Genomic DNA, 19,881 nt, shown 5'->3' on the forward strand with positions numbered 1-19,881 from the left:
AATTAAAAAGATTACTTAAAATAGCATATTTACACCCCCACCTAAGAAACAGACACATGAGGTTTAGCTCCTTTAGTAATCAAAACACCTTACCTATTCCTCTTAATTAAGAGCACTAACCACCATCTTAGCCCAGAGGTATCTGGGGCCTGCCTAATGGGAAAGGACAGGGGGCATTTCTTCACTCCATGTGGTTCAGGCTTTCTACCAGCAGGCTTCCTTCCCCTGGGAACTACACTCAAAGCCCCCAGAAAGCCAAGGTGATATCTTCGTAATAACCATGAATACTTCCAATCCATTATCAGGTACACAACAGAAAGGAGAATGCATTCTAGTAAAAGTTAGAACTGACCACTGAAAAATCAGTTTTGACACGATCTTCTAAAGATAGCTTCTCATCACCCAAACTCTAAACCCCACCCAACATCTAAAGTCGTTCAAAATAGGCCTAACCTACCTCTTCAATCTCATTACCCACTATTATCCTCTCCCACTTATACGTCAGGCTCCTGCTCCAAAACTGCCTAGTACTCTCTCAAAGAGGAATCCCCCAAACCACTCGGTGCTGCTGCTCAGGCCAAGCTCTCTGCCACCCTAGAGCTTTCCACTCTGCCCCCTGTACACTGAGCCACACCGAAAATCTACCCATCCCTCAAGGCCTAGTGAAAATGGTGTCTTTTTTATGAAGTCCTGCCTGATGTCACTCATTAAAATCAATACTTCTCCCCCCAGTGCACAGACCACACTTCATTTGTATCTTAATTATGTGATGCCGCCACACCTTACAGGCTGTTAGTTTCTCAAGCCCAAGTATAAGGCTGAAACAACCAGGAAGGTGACCCATGGAAAACTTCCTCCTGCCTCTCGGCAAGTCCGATGGAGACCCTTCCCTCAGTGCTGAAGTGCTTCTCTCAGTCTCTTAGGCTGGGCAAAGATGTGAAATGAAGTGATTTAGGTTTTCAAAAGGCCACTCCAGATGCTGTGCAGAGAGTGAGTGCAGAAAAGAGAAGCTCTGGGGGGGGGCGGGGTACTTTAGGAGTCCCAAGTAGACTTACCCACATGAGTGGCTTAGGCTGGGGAGGTCATGGTGGAAGAGGAGGGAAACAGTCAGATTTGGGATACATTTTGGAGACACAACTGAAAAGAACTGTTGATAGTTGGGATTTGGAAGCTAAGTCAAAGAAAAGAATGAAGGGCAATGCCTAGACTTTAGCTTAAGTAGCTGACGAAAAGCAATGCCACATACTAAGGAGGGGAGGACCACAAAAAGAGCAGATGTGGGGGAGGAAAAGGTGGTGCATTTTAGACATGCTAACGTTGAAATGCCCATCAAACATCCAAACAGAGAGATCCAGTAAAGTGCTGGCTATATTAACCTACTGCTCAAGGACAAGGACAAAGTTGGTAATAAATCTTTATAGATAATGTTTAGACCAATTATAGGTGATATTCTAGATGATACAACTAGGGGAGTGGATGTAGCCAGAGAAAAGGGGTCCCAGGACTGAGCCCAAGAGAGTGCCAACGCTGAGAGGTCAAGCAGAAGGGAAGCCAGCAGAGGAGAAGATTTGGCCAGGAAGGCATGAGGAAAAGGAGGCCATGTGTTATCCTCTAGCCAAAAAAAAAAAACATGTTTCAAGAAAGAAGTGGTGAGCCAGACAAGGTGGCTCATGCTCATAATCCTAGCATTCTGGGAGGCCAAGGTGGGAGGATCACTTAAGGCCAGGAGTCTGGGACCAGTCCGAGCAACACAGCAAGATTCTGTCTCTACAAAAAATTAGAAAAATTAGCCGAGCATAGTGGCATGCACCTGTAGTCCCAGCTATTCAAAAGGCTGAGGCAGGTAGATTGCTTGAGCCCAGGAGTTTGAGGTTACAGTGAGCTATGATAAAGCCACTACACTCTTGCCTGGGCAACACAGCAAGACCCTGTCTCAAAAATGGAAAACAAAAGAATAAAAAGAAATAAGTGGCGAGCCATGCCTAATGTTCTTCAGATTCAAGTCAGATGAGAACAGACCATTGATTTGGTCCAATGAAAGTCACTGAGGCCCTTGATGGGCAATCTGTGAAGTGGTGGAAAGAAACCTGATTCTGACTAGAGTAGGCTGGGGAAATAATAAGTTATCTGAAATTGTACAGTTGTCCCCTCTAACCCACAGTTTCACTTTCCATGCTTGCAGTTACCCACGGTCAACTGTAGCCCGAAGATATTAAATGGAAAATTCCAGAAATAAACAATTCATAAGTTTTAAATTGCAAGCCATTCTTTGTAGCATGATGGAATCTTACACTGTCTTACCTGGGACATGAACCATCTGGGCTATCAGGTCAACTGTTGCAGTACCACAGTGCTTGTGTAGAAGTCACTCTTATTTTACTTAATGGCCCCAAAGTACAAGACTAGTGATGCTGGCATATTGTTATTATTGTTGTTGTTAATCTCTTACTATGCTTAATTTATAAATTAAACTTTATCATAGGTATGTATGTGTAAGAAAAACATGGTATGCACAGAATTGGGTACTATCCTCGGTCTCAGGCACCCATTGGGGTCTCGGAAGGCATCCCCTGTGGATAAAGGGGACCTGCTGTATATGAAAAGGACCTGAGGGTCTGTTTCAGGGCTAGCTGCTGAAAGAGAAAATATGGGGCTCAGGGATGTACAAGGGGAGGAAAACTGAAGGGATGGTGACAGCCCTGAGGAGGGAAGGAGGATACACTGAGCCTCCAGGGCCTGAGCAAAGATGGTAAGGGACAGGCCTGGCCTGAGTAGAAGCTGGTCTTGCTGACTCCAGGCCCTTCCTTAAATATCTCTCACACTGACTCACATCCTCTCAAAACATTGAACAGCTGACTGTCAAGTCTAAACCTGTCTGCCTTTCAAGGCCATTCTGTATCTTATCCCACCATAGCCATCCCTTTTCTTGACTTTCAACAGCAACTTTCCACTCCAAGTTGACCAACCTCTGCACTATACCATACACATACCATCCCCTCTCCCTTCCCTGCTACATCTCCCAAATCCCACTCGTTCTCACAGTCAGCTGGGAAGCCCACCCTAAGTACTGGAGCTCTCAGGGGTGCTGGCTAGCTCCCACCACCCCAGTCCACTCCCACAAGACTTCAACATGTGTCACTCAACTTACAACAACAAATATTATCTTTTATTGTTCTGTTTCACGTGTGCCAGTGTAGTTTCTATATTTAAAGTCTCCCTATAGTTTCAGTATATAGTAGAAAATTAAAAATATCTGTAAATTAAATGGCATGGCTACCAAATCATCTACTTGGGAATTTAAGTATAATTTATATAATTTTAATTATTGCATAAGTAAATTTATTCTTCTACCCTACTATTCCTCCACATTTTGGAATTTTAAAAGAAAAAAACAATAATGGGAAAAAACTGGAAAGATGTGAATAACAAAGAAGTGATTTCAAATCCTCATTTCAATTTATAGCCTTTAATTTATGTGAAAAAGGCATTCTGGAAAGCAATCACAGGACGGGCATCCTTAATCTGAAAATTCAACATCCAAATGCTCCAAAATCTGAAACTTTTTGAGTGCCAACACGATACCACCTGCAGAAAATTCCACATCTAAACTTGTGACAGGTTGTAGTCAAAATTTTGTTTTATGCACAAAAGTATTAAAAATATTGTATAAAATTACCTTTAGGCCACATGTATAAGATACATATGAAATATAAATGAATTTCGCTTGAACTTGAGTCCTATCCTCAAGACACCTCATTACACATATGCAAATATTCCAAAATCCAAAATAATCCAAAGTCTGAAACACTTTTAGTTCCAACCATTTCAGATAAGGGATACTCAACTGTAATAGCCATTAATGGGAAATGAAAAAAAGAGAGAACACATTTATGATTATGCTGAAGAATTCATAATCACATAGTTTACTTTAAAAAAAAAAGCAGTAGGCTCTAAAATAATTTTTCTTGTTTTTACCAAATATATGCTAGAATTTAAAGTGAAGTAACAACAACAACAAAAAAAAAAAAACCCATTTTTTTGGTTACTACTCTACTAGCTAAGAGTGACTAAAAAGTTCCACAATGGAATATAAAACATTACATTAAAAAAAAAATCTTTTAGAAGCTACTCAGTACTGAGATTTTGCTTTCTGTCAAATACACCAGAACTCCAAAAGGATCTGCCATCATACTTGAAGAAGGCACAAGGAATGGAGGCACTATTTAATGGTAAGTAACCTCTAAGTCTTCTTACAACTTCAAGAAACCTAATAAGCTACTGTTCTAAGAAAGTATAGGAACCAAGAAAGAAGTGGTGAGTATTTAAAAAGAAAGAATTAATGTTCCCTATTATTTTTCATGAGCCAGTAAAATAAAAATGCATTTTCTGTGGCACAGACTTTATTTTCTTCCTAACAGTTCAAAGTACTACATAGGAAAATCTACTTAACATGGAAAGCAAGTAACCCTGGCAGGGGGCTGCGGACAAGCCATATTTGGATTGTCTCATGCGTTATTAAAAAATAAGACATAGAGTCAAAGAAAAACAGCTGCTTTAAGTCATACAGTATTTTAAATGAAGTCATACTGGCATAAGTTTCACCTTAATTTCTTTTATAAACTTTCATGGAGACAAGAACAATGTCTACGATTTTAATAACCACAAAGTTAGACTATTATTTAGTTTGTTAAAATACAAGGTCATGGTTCTAAACAGGTTTATTCAATAGTGAGTCTGCCATTCAATAAATAATTTGCCCATATCTAGCATATGTTTTTCTATATCTACATTATGACTAAACTCTGGCCATAAGCCACAAACAAAAATGGGGGATTAAATGCCACTTTAGTTTATTTATACTGGACAATTTCTAAGCCAATGGTTTGTCTGGAAAAATGGACAGAGTGAGCTGCTAGTCCTCACAGCAGTAGCAAATCTTCTGTTCCTTCTTCCATTGTTTATACTTTCTTTAATCATCCCCTTCATAAATACTAGCAGGCTCCAAGATGAGATGTTTACTGAGTAGTAAACACTCCATTTGTTTTTGAGAACTGAATCAACAGAGGCATTATGAAATCTAGATTAACTGTAAAATTTATAAGGCATATTTTGTCTGAGAAATTCAATGCACTTTATAAAACACAACAATCCCCTTTAACAGTAAGCAGTATAAGCTGCCATTTACTCGATGGAGAGCCATCTTAGGATGGGCCAAATCCAAGGGTAACTATTAGAGTGAGGGTAGGGACAATCTTTTCTCATCTTTGCATTGCAAGCCTCAAGCACTGACTGGCAGAGTAGATGCTGGAGGGGCCTTGGAGGTCAGTGGAACCTTCTACCCAACTCAGGATTACTTCCACTCATTGCATCTGCCTGGATACCTGTGGGGAGGACAGGCCACAGACCCATAAGATCTCAGATCCACTGGACTCATGGATCCCAGGTGAAACACCTCTGGAATTTAACTTGAAACATTTAGGTTGGTAAATCCACTCAGTGGAATTTACATATATTCAATGCATGTTAATATATTTTTAATGCAAAAGACTTAAGGAAAACTGATTGAAAATATACTTTGCAACTACCATTTCTTTAAATACACAGACATTATTAAACAGTCCATATGTGTCTCTCTGTGGGTACGACAGATTTTTATACATTATATCTAGCAATGACTCTCTAATCCAAAAACAAACAAACAACAAACCAAAACCAAGGCTGCTTGATTGTCTTTTTTCCTCCATTACTACCCTTCTGGCCCCTCCTTTCTAAAGGTCTTACTGACGATACATGGATTACCTGAATGCCACCAAATGTTTATTCCTTTAGAGACCGTTTTTGTGGTAACATTTCATCGTAATTTCCATGAGTTAAACATAACAATAATACAACTGAAATTTAGATGGTTAAATAGTGACACTTTTTAAAGTTATCGGTGACATATTTGCTTGAGATAATAACATCATAAAAGTTAATTATTTTGTAGTTTTGATAGGCAGACAGGCTATCAAAAATGATTAATTTTAAGCCATCACTCCTTTCTGTAAATCCTAGCTGATGCTAAATCAGACTAAGTAAGATACTATCCAGCCATTAAATCTCTGCTGGCCACAGTCCTCCTATTGCCCCAGCTGCCCCATTTCTAGTCAACAAGTAATAACCTGGGATAAAAGCAATATTGTGAATGGCATTCTTTCCTTTAATACTCATTTACAGAGTATCTGTTCTGTGAAAGGCACTATTTATCATGGAGAGGAGGCAAAAAAAAGAGTAGGACCATAGACCTCCAAAAGCCTTAAAGTGTAGCAAAGAAAAGTAGCCCCATAACACAATTATAATGCACAGGAGAACAAGAGTATAGACCATTAAGCAAACACCAGCAGGATTTGAGCAGGATGTTACCAGTTTACATGGGCACTGAAGAGGAAGTTGCACAATGACGATGGGCATTCAGGAAAAGGAGGGGGTATGCTTGACAACCCAGTAAGTACCTCAGTCTTACTGGAGATCAGTCTCTGTAAGAAGCTTCTGAAGTACAGTTTCCAGTGCTGTGCACAGCTGCAGACCTCTAACTAGCAGCAGCCAAACAGCAGCAGACCCCGGCTCTTTTTGAACAGACAGTTGGGGTCAACTCTGCATCAACAAAAAGATCATATTCATGGCAAGAGGCTCTCAACACAGGCAGCAAAGGCCAGAAGTCAAAAGACAAGAGAGATTATTTGTTTATTCTCTGTCAATGGTATCACTTTCAAAATGGTAAATTCAGATATAACACGGTTTCTCAGATATCATTCCTTTAGCCAAGTAAGAAAGCCATCTCTTTGTAATAGAGAAAAAGAAAACATAAATCATGAGGTTTGAACAACGTTATCAAAAGACATAATTTACAAGCCAACAACTGTGGTGGGGGCAGATGAGACAAAGAGGATTTAAACCTGGGTTTTCGGCCGGGTGCGGTGGCTCACGCCTGTAATCCTAGCACTCTGGGAGGCCGAGGTGGGCGGATCGTTTGAGCTCAAGAGTTCGAGACCAGCCTGAGCAAGAGCGAGATCCCATCTCTACTAAAAATAGAAAGAAATTATATGGACAGCTAAAAATATATATAGAAAAAATTAGCCGGGCATGGTGGCACATGCCTGTAGTCCCAGCTACTCGGGAGGCTGAGACAGGAGGATCCCTTGAGCTCAGGAGTTTGAGGTTGCTGTGAGCTAGGCTAATGCCACGGCACTCACTCTAGCCTGGGCAACAGAGTGAGACTCTGTCTCAAAAAAATAAATAAATAAATAAATAAACCTGGGTTTTCATCACCGAAAAGTGTGTGTCTATGGCGTGTGTAACCTTGTTGGAGGGCTGTGGTGTACCCGGGATTCTACTTAATCTAATCTAGAGCTGGTCATCTGGAGACTCATCTGTGTAGCAGAGTAAATGAAACCATGGCCACAATATCCCTGAGGGGCTGATTAAGGGCTATGTTAATTAGTTATTTTCTGATCTTAGAGCCTAGCAGAACACCACAGTGAGGCATACAATCATCTTCAAACAAGAATTTTAAAGCTCCATGCTGCCTTTGTTTTTACCTCTTGATTGAAGAGGTTTGGTTTAAGATAACCTCAAAAGAGAGCAACTCAAGGCAAGCCAATTTAAAAAGAAAAGTAATATATGAAGAAAATAGTGAAAAAGGGAAGCTGTGCCAGCTATTGCTGGAAATTCTCTTACTTGTGGGGGCCAGTTAACAGTTGGAGCAATTGCCTCAACTCCCTGACACTTCTAAACCTGTTCTACCCACCTTCAATCCTTCTAAGTCTAGGTCCCCAGAGTGACAAGCACAGCTGTTCAACTTTTCAACTTCCCATTTTAAGAAGAAAGCCACCCTCAAGCAATCTCCTCTGCTGGCTTTCAAAAAAGAACCTGCTGTACTTCACACACAATCTTCCTGCAAGCAACATCAGGTCCTGCTCAGCCTTTAAGCATTTGCTTTCATTCTGTTTTCAAAGGGTGTTAATGAGTTTATATAGACCTAGTTCACTTGATTTCTAGATTCTTCAGGGGCTTAAGGCCACATGAAAGTGATAATATATGAAAGTGTCTTATAAAATAAGGAAATAAAATAAGAAAAGCTAACCTATACAATTTTCCAACTTATTACAAGAGGACAGTATTACTATTACAATGAAACCAGACAAAACACCACAAGAAAGGAAAACTACAAACCAGTATCTTTTATGAATGTAGACACAAAAATTCTCAGCAAAATACCACCAAACTGAATTCAGTAGCACATAAAAAGGACTGTATTACATTTATTATATTATTTTTATAATATATTATGTATAACATATATTATATATTCTAATCCCTAAAAAGGATATATATTATATAATATATAACAATTATGTATTATATAATTATATAATATATACTTATGATTATATTGTATAATATATATGTATTATATATTATATATAATATGTGTAATATATATCCTTTTTAGGGATTATAATATATAACATATATATTATATATAACATATTATGTATTATAAAAATAATACCATGATCAAGTGGGATTCATCCCAGGAAAGCAAGGTTGGTTTGATACCCAAAATCAATTACTATATTATATCATAAGAGTAGAATAAAAGAAAAAAAACCCCACATGACTTTCTCAATAGCTGCAGAAAAAGCATGTGATAAAATTCAACACTCTTTCATGATAAAAACACTCAGCAAACTAGGAATAGAAGAGAATTTCTTTACTCTGATAAAGGGCATCTATAAAAAACGTGCAACTAACATCATTTCTCAACAGTGAAAGACAATGTTTTCCCCTCAAGATTAGGAAGACAAAGATCTGTTTTCAATACTTCTATTTAATATTGTACTGGAGGCTCTAGCCAAGGTAACTAAGTTAAAAAAAATGAAATTAAAATGTGCCCAAATTGAAAAAGAAAAAGTAAAACCATCTTTATTTGCAGATAATATGATCATGTGTAAGAAAATCCTAAGGAATCCACTAAACAACTATTAGAGCTAATAAACAAGATCATCAAGGTTGGAAGGTACAAGATTAATATATGAAAATCAATTGTATTTCTATACACTGGCAATGAACAACGTGAAAATTAAATTAAGAAAACAATTCCATTTTTAATAGCATCAAAAAGAACAAAATACTTTGGAATAAATTTTGCAAAAGATGTGCAAAATGGGTACTCTGATAACTATGAAACATTAATGAAAGAAATTAAAGAAGACAGATAAATGGAAAGATACATTCATGGGTCAGGAAACTTAAGATTAAAATGGTAATCATTCCCAATTTGATTTACAGAATCAATACAATCTCTATCAATTTCAGCTCACTTCTTTAAAGAAACTGACAAGCTGATCCAAAAATGTGTGTGGAAATGCAAAACTTCATCAAAACTTTTGTACTTCAAAGGACATCATCAAGAGAATGAAAGGGCAATTCATAGAATAGGAAAATTTTTTGCAAATCATAAATCATATAAGAGACTTGTATCTGGAATACATTAAAACCATTATAACTCAGTAATAAAAAACTCAACTAAAAATGGGAAAAGGTTCTGAATATGTATTTCTCCAAAGAATAGATACAAATGGCCAATAAGCACAAGAAAAGATACTCAATGTTATGAGCCATCAGGAAAATGCAATTCAAAACCACAATGAGGTAATAGTTCATACCCACTAGAATGGCCAGAAGAAAAAAGACAAATAATAACAAGTGTCGACAAAGATGTAAAGAAATTAGAACCCTGATATACTGCTGCTGCGAATATAAAATGGTGGAGCCACTTTGTAAAATAGTCCAGCAGTTCCTTACAAGGTTAAATAGAATTAATACATGACCCAGCAATTCCACTCCTAGGTATATACTCAAGAGTAATCAAAGCATATATCCACATAAAACCTATACATAAATATTCATAGCAACATTATTCATAATAGCCAAAAAGTGGAAACAATCCAAATGGCCATCAACTGATAATGAATCAATAAAATATGGTATATTCACATCATGGAATATTATTTGATAATAAAAAAATGAAGTATTAATACATACTATAACATGCAAATCTTGAAAACATTATGCTAAGTAAAAGAAAAGGACCACATATTGTCAGATACCTTTTATATAAAATGTTCAGAATAGGCAAATCAATAGAGATTGAAAGTATATCGGTGGTTGCCTAGGGCTGGGCAGGCTAAGGGAAAATGGGAAGTGACTACTAATGGATACAGGATTTCTCTTTGGGGTGATGAAAATGTTCTAAAATTAGACAGTGGCCATGGATGCACAATTTTGTAAACATACTAAAAACCACTGAACTATACTCCTTAAATGGGTAAACTGTATGGTATTTTATATTTCAATAAAGCTATTTTTTAAAAATCTACTTTACCTTGAGGGAGTTGGATCATCTTGGCCAAGGCGTGACATAATATTTATTAAAGTGTTAATTCCTATTTAAAATAAAAAACAAATATACAAGTAAATACTGTTAGAAATATTCTAAGACCATCATATGACATGTAGAAAGAAAATTTTCTCAGCTTGACTTTAAAAGGTTTAATATCTGCATGTCTAAAACTTTAATAAACAATTATTAACAAAACACATGATAGGAGAAAGAATTCTTTCTAAAAAATTCATCCGCCCTTATTATAATGCTCTGCTCAAAATGAATGCTATTATGTAGGAGTCAACAGGAATACAAGAATAGGAAAGGGTGAAAGAGTCACCCAGGGAAGCATTCCTGGTGGAGATATAATTTACAATAGGAAACACAGGCCAAATTAGGGGAGTAGAATCTTAGAGTCATCCAAGCATACCTTTTTTCCGCATGTGCATGTGATGAACTTTTCTGTCTCCATATTTCGGCTGCCGAATTCCACAGTTAGACAAAGAATTTCTGGCATGATCAGGATTCATTCCAAAATTTAAATGATGACTCGGATGAGTCATGGCCAGCTAAAATTTCAATGAAATGAGTTTAATATTTAAAACTCAACATAGAAGCACCATCTTTATATCAACCCAAATGAAACAGGAAAGGAAGCTACATATCCATTTGAATTTTAAGCCCTGATCTCTCCATCTTATTTCCTTCAGTATCAAATTTTCAGAGCTCTGGCACAAGCCCTCTTCTGAAAACAAACCTAAAATTCCATGTCTTTCAGAAGACAGAATACTCAGCAACTGGGAAGGAGAGGAGCCATAAGGAAGGAAAACCTGAAAGAGGGTACTCAGGTTTGACAGGCAAATTTTAGCTTTTTTTAGCAATTTCTTTAGGGATGGCCTCACATAAATGTAAGAGAAAGGGCTGAAACTTGGCAGAGGCAACCGCAGCAGAACAAGGAAGACAGTTATGTTTCTAAAAATCCTCGTCACTTTCCAAGATAAAGAATGCAATGCACCATTTGTAACCTGCAAGATGAATTACTCTTATCTTGTTATTATGTGAGTTTACAGGAGAGTAATTCTTACCTGTAACAGACAACGATCTTGGAAAGTATATCCTATCAACTTGTCCAAATGCATTAGGCATTGGTGGTAGCGGATATGATGGGTCAAAACAGGCAACATCATGGCATGCTAAGAAAAAGAAATACTTCAGTATGTTTAACTATAAAAACTTATAAAACCACTTCATTTATTTTACGACACAAAAGAACCATTTTCACATCCCAAATTTCATCTCATAAAATCCTAAAACCGTTTATTGGCTGTGTGTCATCCTAGAGAATCCTTTACAAGGGGCAGTGTACTGTAGTTGTTAATATATAGTTTCTCGGCCAGCAGCAGTGGCTCATGCCTGTAATCCTAGCACTCAGAGAGATTGAGGCGGGAGGATCACTTGAGCTCAGGAGTTCGAGCCCAGCCTAAGCGAAAGCAAGACTTCATCTCTACTAAAACTAGAAAGAAAAAAAAAAATTAGCCATCTCTACTAAAAACAGAAAAAATTAGCCAGACGTGGTGGCACATGACTGTAGTCCCAGCTACTCGGGAGGCTGAGGCAAGGAGGATCACTTCAGCCCAGGAGTTTGAGGTTGCTGTGAGCTAGGATGATGCCACGGCACTCTAGCCTGGACAAGAGCAAGGCTCTGTCTCAAAAAAAAAAAAAAAAAAAAAACCAGAATATATAGTTTCTGGAACCAGAATGCCTTAGTCCAAATCCTTCTCTGCCAGTCATACATTGTATGTCTTGGGGCAAGTTGTTTTACCTCTCTGCCTCAATTTCCTCACCTGAAGAATGGGGATAATAAATGTAGCTACTTCCAGGGAGAGTTAATAAAAATTAAAAGAGGAAATATAAAAATCCACTTAGAATAAGGATTAGCTGTCCTTCAAGCAGGAGTAGCCCTGGTTCCCTCAGTATTCAGCAGGGTAGCCTTAGCTTCAGCAAGTCACATGCATTTCTGTGCCTCTTTGTCTATCTTTAATTGTAAGGGAATGGATTAGGATTCATTCATTCTGAAACTTTTTGAGGATAAAGATACTTCTGAGAATCAATAGAAAATGACTCTTTCCCCCCAAAAATGCCCATGTGCACAAACATGCAAAACTTGTACACAATTTTAATGGGTTCACAAACCCCTGAAGCCCATCGCTATCCCTTAAGTAAGAACTCAGCAGGATAATCTTCAAATACTACTTAGGATTATCTCCAAATGCCACTCTAGGTTTAACATTTAATGATCTAACATTCCAAAGACAATTTTTATAAAAGCACCAGTACCGTTAAGGCACCTGAGGACGTGGAACTTATATTTTTACTTCAATCATTTTTCATTTGGCTATAGATTCCTTATTGGGAGACAATTTTATGGAAGGCATATCTTTTTCTTTTCTTTAATAATGTTTCTCTAGAACTCAAGAGAATGAAGGAGTCATTCTTATTCATTAGAACCTGGAGGATGGGCACAGCCCACAAAATGATTGGCATATGCTTTAAATCATTTCAGTCTTCAAAGTATTTTAAGCTGGCATTGTTTAAAAATACACGAAAATGGATTTGCTTGAAAGCACAGAAATCGGTTATATTATTAACTTATAAAGAAAGATTAGTTCCACCAAATAGGATCTCTAATCAACGGAAAGTCTTTCTTTCCAGTTCAATTCAATACATACATATTGAGCACCTCCATGTGCAAGGCCTTACGATATTTGTGCAAGATAGAAAAGATGCAGACACTGTCTTTGCCATCAAGGGCTTGCTAGAGATATGTCATTAGGATCTGAATTATTGACACTCTGTCCACTTTGTTTATTTAAGTGTTGTATTTAAAAATACAACAATATGTAAATAAAGTGCACAGCCAAACTATAATACAGTTTTCCAGCCAATTAAATTGAAGAAAGCTCAAGGGAATTGATGCTAAAAAACTCAAGGTGAATGGGACATGAAGACTATGCACGCATAGTCTAAAGCATGAACTCCACCTGATTAACTGATTATTTTTTTAACCTCCTGTGAGAAAAGAATCACTACTTGTCTGGAAAATAGCATCCTCTTTAGAGTTCACAATTTATTAGAAAATTACTGTTAACTTTAAGCCCAAATCTGTGTCTTTGGAGGTTTGGCCCTTTGATCCTAGTTCTACAGGGAAACAAAATGCATTTAATGGCACAATCCCTGCTTCTTCTAGCTAACCTAAACCTTTTTTCTTTTAACCTTTTCTCATGTGCAACAGCTGTGAATCCCTTCACCGCTTCCTCTAAATAGAACTAGTTTCTCTTTCCAAATAAGTCTGTTTCTTGTGAGGACCATGGAAAGGTATGGATGACCCTGTCCATCTTGAAGCCCAGACAACCAAGTCTCAATGTTATTTACAACACTGTTAAGAATTTCTAGCTCAGTTTTTAGAAGTATCAATCTTTGCAATGTTGAAATACAATCACTAAGCATCTTTATTTTTCCCCCTAATTCATGTCTAGCAATTGCTTTCATTAAAAAAAAAGGCTCCTTTGAAAGATTGTGAGAAAATGGCAGTGTGTAGTTAAATCTCTTCAAATTCTCCCATAAAAATAGAGCAACTAGACTAACAAAATGAAAGATCTATGAAAAATATCTATATAAAAACTAAATGACCAGGTATCTCCATGAACCCCTAAATAAGAATGGACAAGGACAAAGAGCTATGTGGTCTCAGCATCTGCGTGAGAGATGAGAAAGAGAGAGTAGTAAGGCTTCTGATGGCCCTGAGAATGGAAGAGACCCAAAATTAACAACATGTATTCACTGGAAATGTGATTGAAACTGGAGAAGGCTCTGCAGAATCTATTAATAATTCATTAGTTGAGTACAAGAGGACAGTCTAACAGCTGGAGAAGCCTGGGACCTGTAAACACACAAGACACACAAAACACATAAAAACTATAGCTCCCTTCCAAGGTAAAGCCCTACAATGAGGAGAAAAGAACTAGGAGTAAAAGCCACATTTAGCAGGACAGGGATAATAAAGGGCAAAGGAAAGTGAAGGTCCAGATAAAAGTAGAGACACAGACATAGTATGAGGCCATATTTTTATCATTTTGCAAAACCAACATGAGGAGGAGCTCTAGAATTATGAAAAGCTTTCTTGGCTTATACCTCTTTTCTAAAAGTACAGAAAACTATTTCATTTATTTTAATTAATTTATTTAACTTAAAGAGCAGCAAAAAGAATCATGATCAAATCTCATCTAAGAAAAAAAAGAAGGAATAGAATAACATCTATGGTGATAATAAGTAAATTTTTTGTTGTTGCCCTATATGGGGTCTATACCTCAGAGTAATCAAATAGTTAAGTCAAGGATCTTTTTAAAAAAGTATTCTAATAATAAATGAAGAAAGATAAAATTAGAATATCACTTTGGCAGACCTAATGAATTACTGGGTCTAGGCAATGATCCATCATTGACTGATAATGTCACACACAAAAAGACCACATCATCACTTATGAAAAAGTCTTGCAAAAAAAACTGAAATACGATCAGTGTTGTTCAATGGAACATTCTAGGATGATGGAAATATTCTGTATCTGTGTTGTTACAATACACACTAGCCACGTGTGTCCACTGAGTGCTTGACATGTGACGAGAGTAACTGAGAAACTGAATTTTTAATTTCATTTAATTTTGATGGCCATGTGTGGCCATTGAAAATACAAGGGGCAAAAAGCACATGGTAAATGACACCATAAAAGTTCCAATCAGCAAAATCTAGACCAAACCACAGGAACTCTACAGAACATATCGAGTTTCTTCAACACATATTTGCAACGGGGAAAAAGGGAAGAAATGGAATGAGAACCTACAGACGAAAGAGACTTGAAACATAGCAATCAGTCATAATATATGGGTCTTGTTTGGACCCCAATTCAAACAAACAGACTAAAATAAATTTAATAGACAATTAGAAAAATGTGAACACTGACTAGATTGATCATATTACAGAAATGCTGTTCATAACTGCTGAAGCTCAATGATAAGTACATAGAGTTCATTATACTTTTCTCTCTAACCTTGTATGTTTCAAATTTTTCATAGTATAAATACTAATAATTCTGTCAGGCCAGTTAGCCTTTAAACAAAATCTTCTTGCCTTCCTACACAAGCAGGACTACATCTCCTATTAAAAAAAAAAATCAAGTATCTCATATAGTCCAAAAATCAAAGCTTTTTAACAATATCTGTGAAGCCATTTGCCTCTTAGATGGTCCTCTTTTTTTCTCCTCAGAAAGTTCTAACTTAGAAAATACTTTCTTTAACTTTTTGCTCAAAGCTTCTTAATCCCTAGAGATGTTTTTTTTCACTGTTCAGTGATTCTTTGACAAATCATTGAGCAAGACTATCAGTTAGTTTGACAATGCATGATGGCCTTCCATCCTGTTCCAGACAGTCACTGTAGGAAGACAGCACATTCATTAAGGAGTCCAAATACAGCTCTCTGTCCACGCAATACAAATAGCAACCACCACAACTCAGCTCTCCTCAAGGCCAACAGTAGTTCTCCAGACACCCATGCTTCCTTTTTTATCTCAGGAGTTACAATCCCTGCCCTCCTCCCTCATACTGGTTATGTGACTATAACGGTGCAGATTCTTTGCTCCTTTTTTGACATCTTGTAATTCAGTTTATTGATTTCCATGGACCACCTCCTCAGTATAGCATAGGATCCAGGCACCTATCTTTATAGAAGATACCAATTCAACCTTGGTGTGCAAAACTCGATTCTTAAAAGTACAGATCCTATTGCAGCATGTTGCTTTTCTTCGTCTCCTGAGTCATCACAATGATGACTCAGAGTCAGGTTTATGATTCCTGCTTTTTCTTCTATACTACCCAAAATTCACTCTAACAAGCAAAAACGCAGAGAAAATCCTTAAAGAATTTCTCTCCAAACATGGTGATAATCACATTCAGTTCACATATAATTACAGGTTACAGCACCCACCCCCTAGGTTTTCATTCCTCTTAACATTGGCTGAGGCGCTAGGGAGTATTTTCTAACCTCCTACCAATCCTTGGTAACTTCTCTCGTTGGGGAAAATGTACTTCTGGAGGGAGCTGCTGGTATTGAGGTCACTCCACCTTAGACTCATCACACCAGTTTTATCTCCTGCATCAGCCAGATATCATCATAAGGCTTTTGCCAGCAACCTACTAGCAATGATTACTAATACACAGTAGGTTCCATTTCAATGAACTACCAAATACAAAGACAAACTCTCAAGGATTTTAGAGAAGCTACTCAATCTTTTTTATTCTTCTCAAAATTAAGTATGAGTTTACCTGTTCATAGGTTTCAGGATTATTCAAAGTATTCGATATATAGACAGACTTGACTGCTATTTCCCAGTCAATCAGATTCTTATTCTTCATTACCAAAAATATAAAGTGCCTTTATTTTGAATGTTTTAAACTGTATTATGATATGTCACCTGCTTATTTGAGGAATACATGCCAAAAGAAAACATTTATTCTAGGATAAGAATAAAAAATGTTAACATATATGACTTGTGGGTAGACACTCATGCACTAGGTGTAAAAAGACTATCCTATCCCAGAAGTAAGATTAAAATAGCCCCCAAAATATACTCATAGAGGTTTAATCATTAATACTATTTGGTAGGATATTTGATCTGATTTCTTTACAAAAAAAAAAAAAACGGGGAATGACTTTGTTGCCCCCATTGTTTGCCTATGCAATTTTAAGGTAAAAAATACTCAAACAAAATGTATGGCAAACATCAGTAATTTAAGGGCAACTGCTGTTTAGAACCTTTGTGCGATGCATGTAAAAATACCTGAGAATTTTAAAACATAAAAAATCCAGGAAGTGGCCGGGCGCGGTGGCTCACGCCTGTAATCCTAGCACTCTGGGAGGCCGAGGTGGGCGGATCGTTTGAGCTCAGGAGTTCAACACCAGCCTGAGCAAGAGCGAGACCCCATCTCTACTAAAAATAGAAAGAAATTATATGGACAGCTAAAAATATATATAGAAAAAATTAGCCGGGCATGGTGGCACATGCCTGTAGTCCCAGCTACTCGGGAGGCTGAGACAGGAGGATCGCTTGAGCTCAGGAGTTTGAGGTTGCTGTGAGCTAGGCTGACGCCACGGCACTCACTCTAGCCTGGGCAACAGAGTGAGACTCTGTCTCAAAAAAAAAAAAAATCCAGGAAGAGATAAAATATCATCTGTGGCAAACACTCTTAGTTAAAATGCACCTGGAAGTTCTATATTTATCAAAGGTTTTCTGTAAGATATTATCAGCAGAAAGAAAGACTTCTGACCTTTGATATGCAATAAGACAGCCCAAGAGAAAACTAAATGAGAATGGTAAAAGAATGGCAATGAAGGAGTAATGGATTCAACAGTTTTCACTGTGGAGTCCATGGCTTTCACAGTCATGTGGCTTATTTACTCCTACTTTTATAAGAAGAATTAGCACTTTAAAACCATTCTGAAATAAGGATGGGTATAAATAAACATAATAAAAATAATTTGCAAAAATACTCATTTTGAACCAAAAGACAATTAATTTACTTTTGCCATTCTCCCTTTAATCATTTTTACCTTACTTTAGGTTTTTGCATTTAAAATTTGAACTAGGTTGCTCTCATGTAATGAATGAGTTGATGAATAACATCTCCAAATTCTCTCAAGGTAGCATTTCTATATGTTGATGTTTTAAGCTCTATGTAGGTAACAATTTACTTTCACAACCCGAAGAATTGTCATTGATGGTGAAATAATATTTAACATCAAGATAAACACATACTTCATCTGTTCACATAAGATTGAGAGCTGCAGAATGCCTCAAGGATAATTAGATTTTGGTGGGTAAGGATCTATTTCACCAAGCACAGGGGTTTTCTGGTTTTGGTTTTGGTTTTAACAGTCCATCCCCAGCCCCTGCATTGCCATCGTGCTAAGATTTCTTTCTCTTCTGCTTCTATTGACTTCTCAGGTAGCTAGCTGGCTCATTTTCCTTCATTTATATGCAGACTTTTTTTTTTACAAACTATAAAGCAATTCCTTCTGTATTCAGTATATGAACTCATAGGCAGCAATTTACATTCTTTATCAAGTGATTTACATGTGAGGGTAATTTTACTGAACTCTTAAAAAGACTTCCATTAGGAAGACCAGAGAATAGAAGCATGGTTTCTAAACAAATGGAAGTTCTCTTTGGAAGAGTGAGAGTTCTACAGAGGAGGAACTAATATTAGATCATTAAGTGTTCACCCTTGTAGGGTTTAATCAGGATCCATTTTCTCCCACCAGTCAGTCAAGGGAACTTACTGAGTCCTTTTGCCTACCAGCCTCAAAAACAGAATGTAGAATATAATACACAGAGAGAGAAGACAACCTTGTCCTCAAGCTGCTTCTTATCTAGCCGAGGAACAGAGGAAGATATCTGTGATAAAACTGAAGAACACAAAACTGCACTGAACATATAATTCAGCATCCCTATTTGTTTTACCAAAAGAAAAAAAAAGGGCTTTAAAAACAAGATTGTATTCAGTGGAACAAAACTGCCTTAGAAACCACTACATGGGATGTGGGAGAAACCAAGTAAACCAGATACTCCCTCCACACCCATCACCCACCAGTCAGTTATTTTTTATCTTTTTACAAAGTAGGGATCTTCAAGGGTTCGGTATGAAAAAAATATTTTGAAGTGGAACAAAAACACAAGTTTAGAAATCAGTACAGTAGGTCTCTCTGGTGCCTTTCAGTTCTTAATGCTCCACAATTTTATGATTTCTTAATCAACTCTGACTTATCACTCTGCTCATTGACTTATGATGTCCATCTTAGGATGACATCATGTTGGTTTCAGGAAGACAGCAGCAAACAGAAAAACTGGGTGATAGGGCTTCAGATGGGCCTGAAAAACAACAGAAGTAAAATATTCCCATCTTAAGTACTGACAGTAACAAAATATTGGTCAACTGGCAAAATAACTGACTGGCAAAAGACTTGGTGAATGTAACTGGTTACCACTCCAGATGCTTATTATCCTCAAATATAATTATTATTTAGCAACACTGCATCAACAGCAGTTCATCCTCTCACAAAAATCGTTCTGGACATCACTTAGTAAATAAAATGTATAGCGATGCTTTTAATTATAGGATGAAACCCCATTATATGCCAACATCTTTTTTTAATCATAATGATGAAATGTACACCTACGAGTAAATTGTCTGAACTTATTACAACGTATGCTATCACCAAAATAGATAAGTGGAAGCCTGGAAGTATTCTTCCAAAAGGCTGAACATAGCAAATTACATTACCTGACCCTAGCCTGTGTACTCATTTCCTTTACTGTAATTCCCATGGAGTGCATCCAATATCAATCA

General features: G+C 37.1%; 1 protein-coding gene across 1 annotated transcript in view; it reads right to left on the reverse strand.

Annotated features, from left to right (window-relative positions):
• Nucleotides 1–19,881, reverse strand: part of DROSHA (drosha ribonuclease III) — a 114,684-nt gene that overhangs the window by 34,611 nt on the left and 60,192 nt on the right. Inside the window, exons 20-22 of the mRNA XM_069492777.1 lie at nt 11,512–11,619; nt 10,857–10,995; nt 10,427–10,487 (exon numbers count right to left, since the gene is read on the reverse strand). Of these exons, the coding sequence (XP_069348878.1) occupies nt 10,427–10,487; nt 10,857–10,995; nt 11,512–11,619 (308 nt within the window). The remainder of the gene's footprint in view (nt 1–10,426; nt 10,488–10,856; nt 10,996–11,511; nt 11,620–19,881) is intronic.

This window comes from Eulemur rufifrons, chromosome 17 (genome assembly GCF_041146395.1).
Source record: "Eulemur rufifrons isolate Redbay chromosome 17, OSU_ERuf_1, whole genome shotgun sequence".
Taxonomy (NCBI): Eukaryota; Metazoa; Chordata; class Mammalia; order Primates; family Lemuridae; genus Eulemur; species Eulemur rufifrons.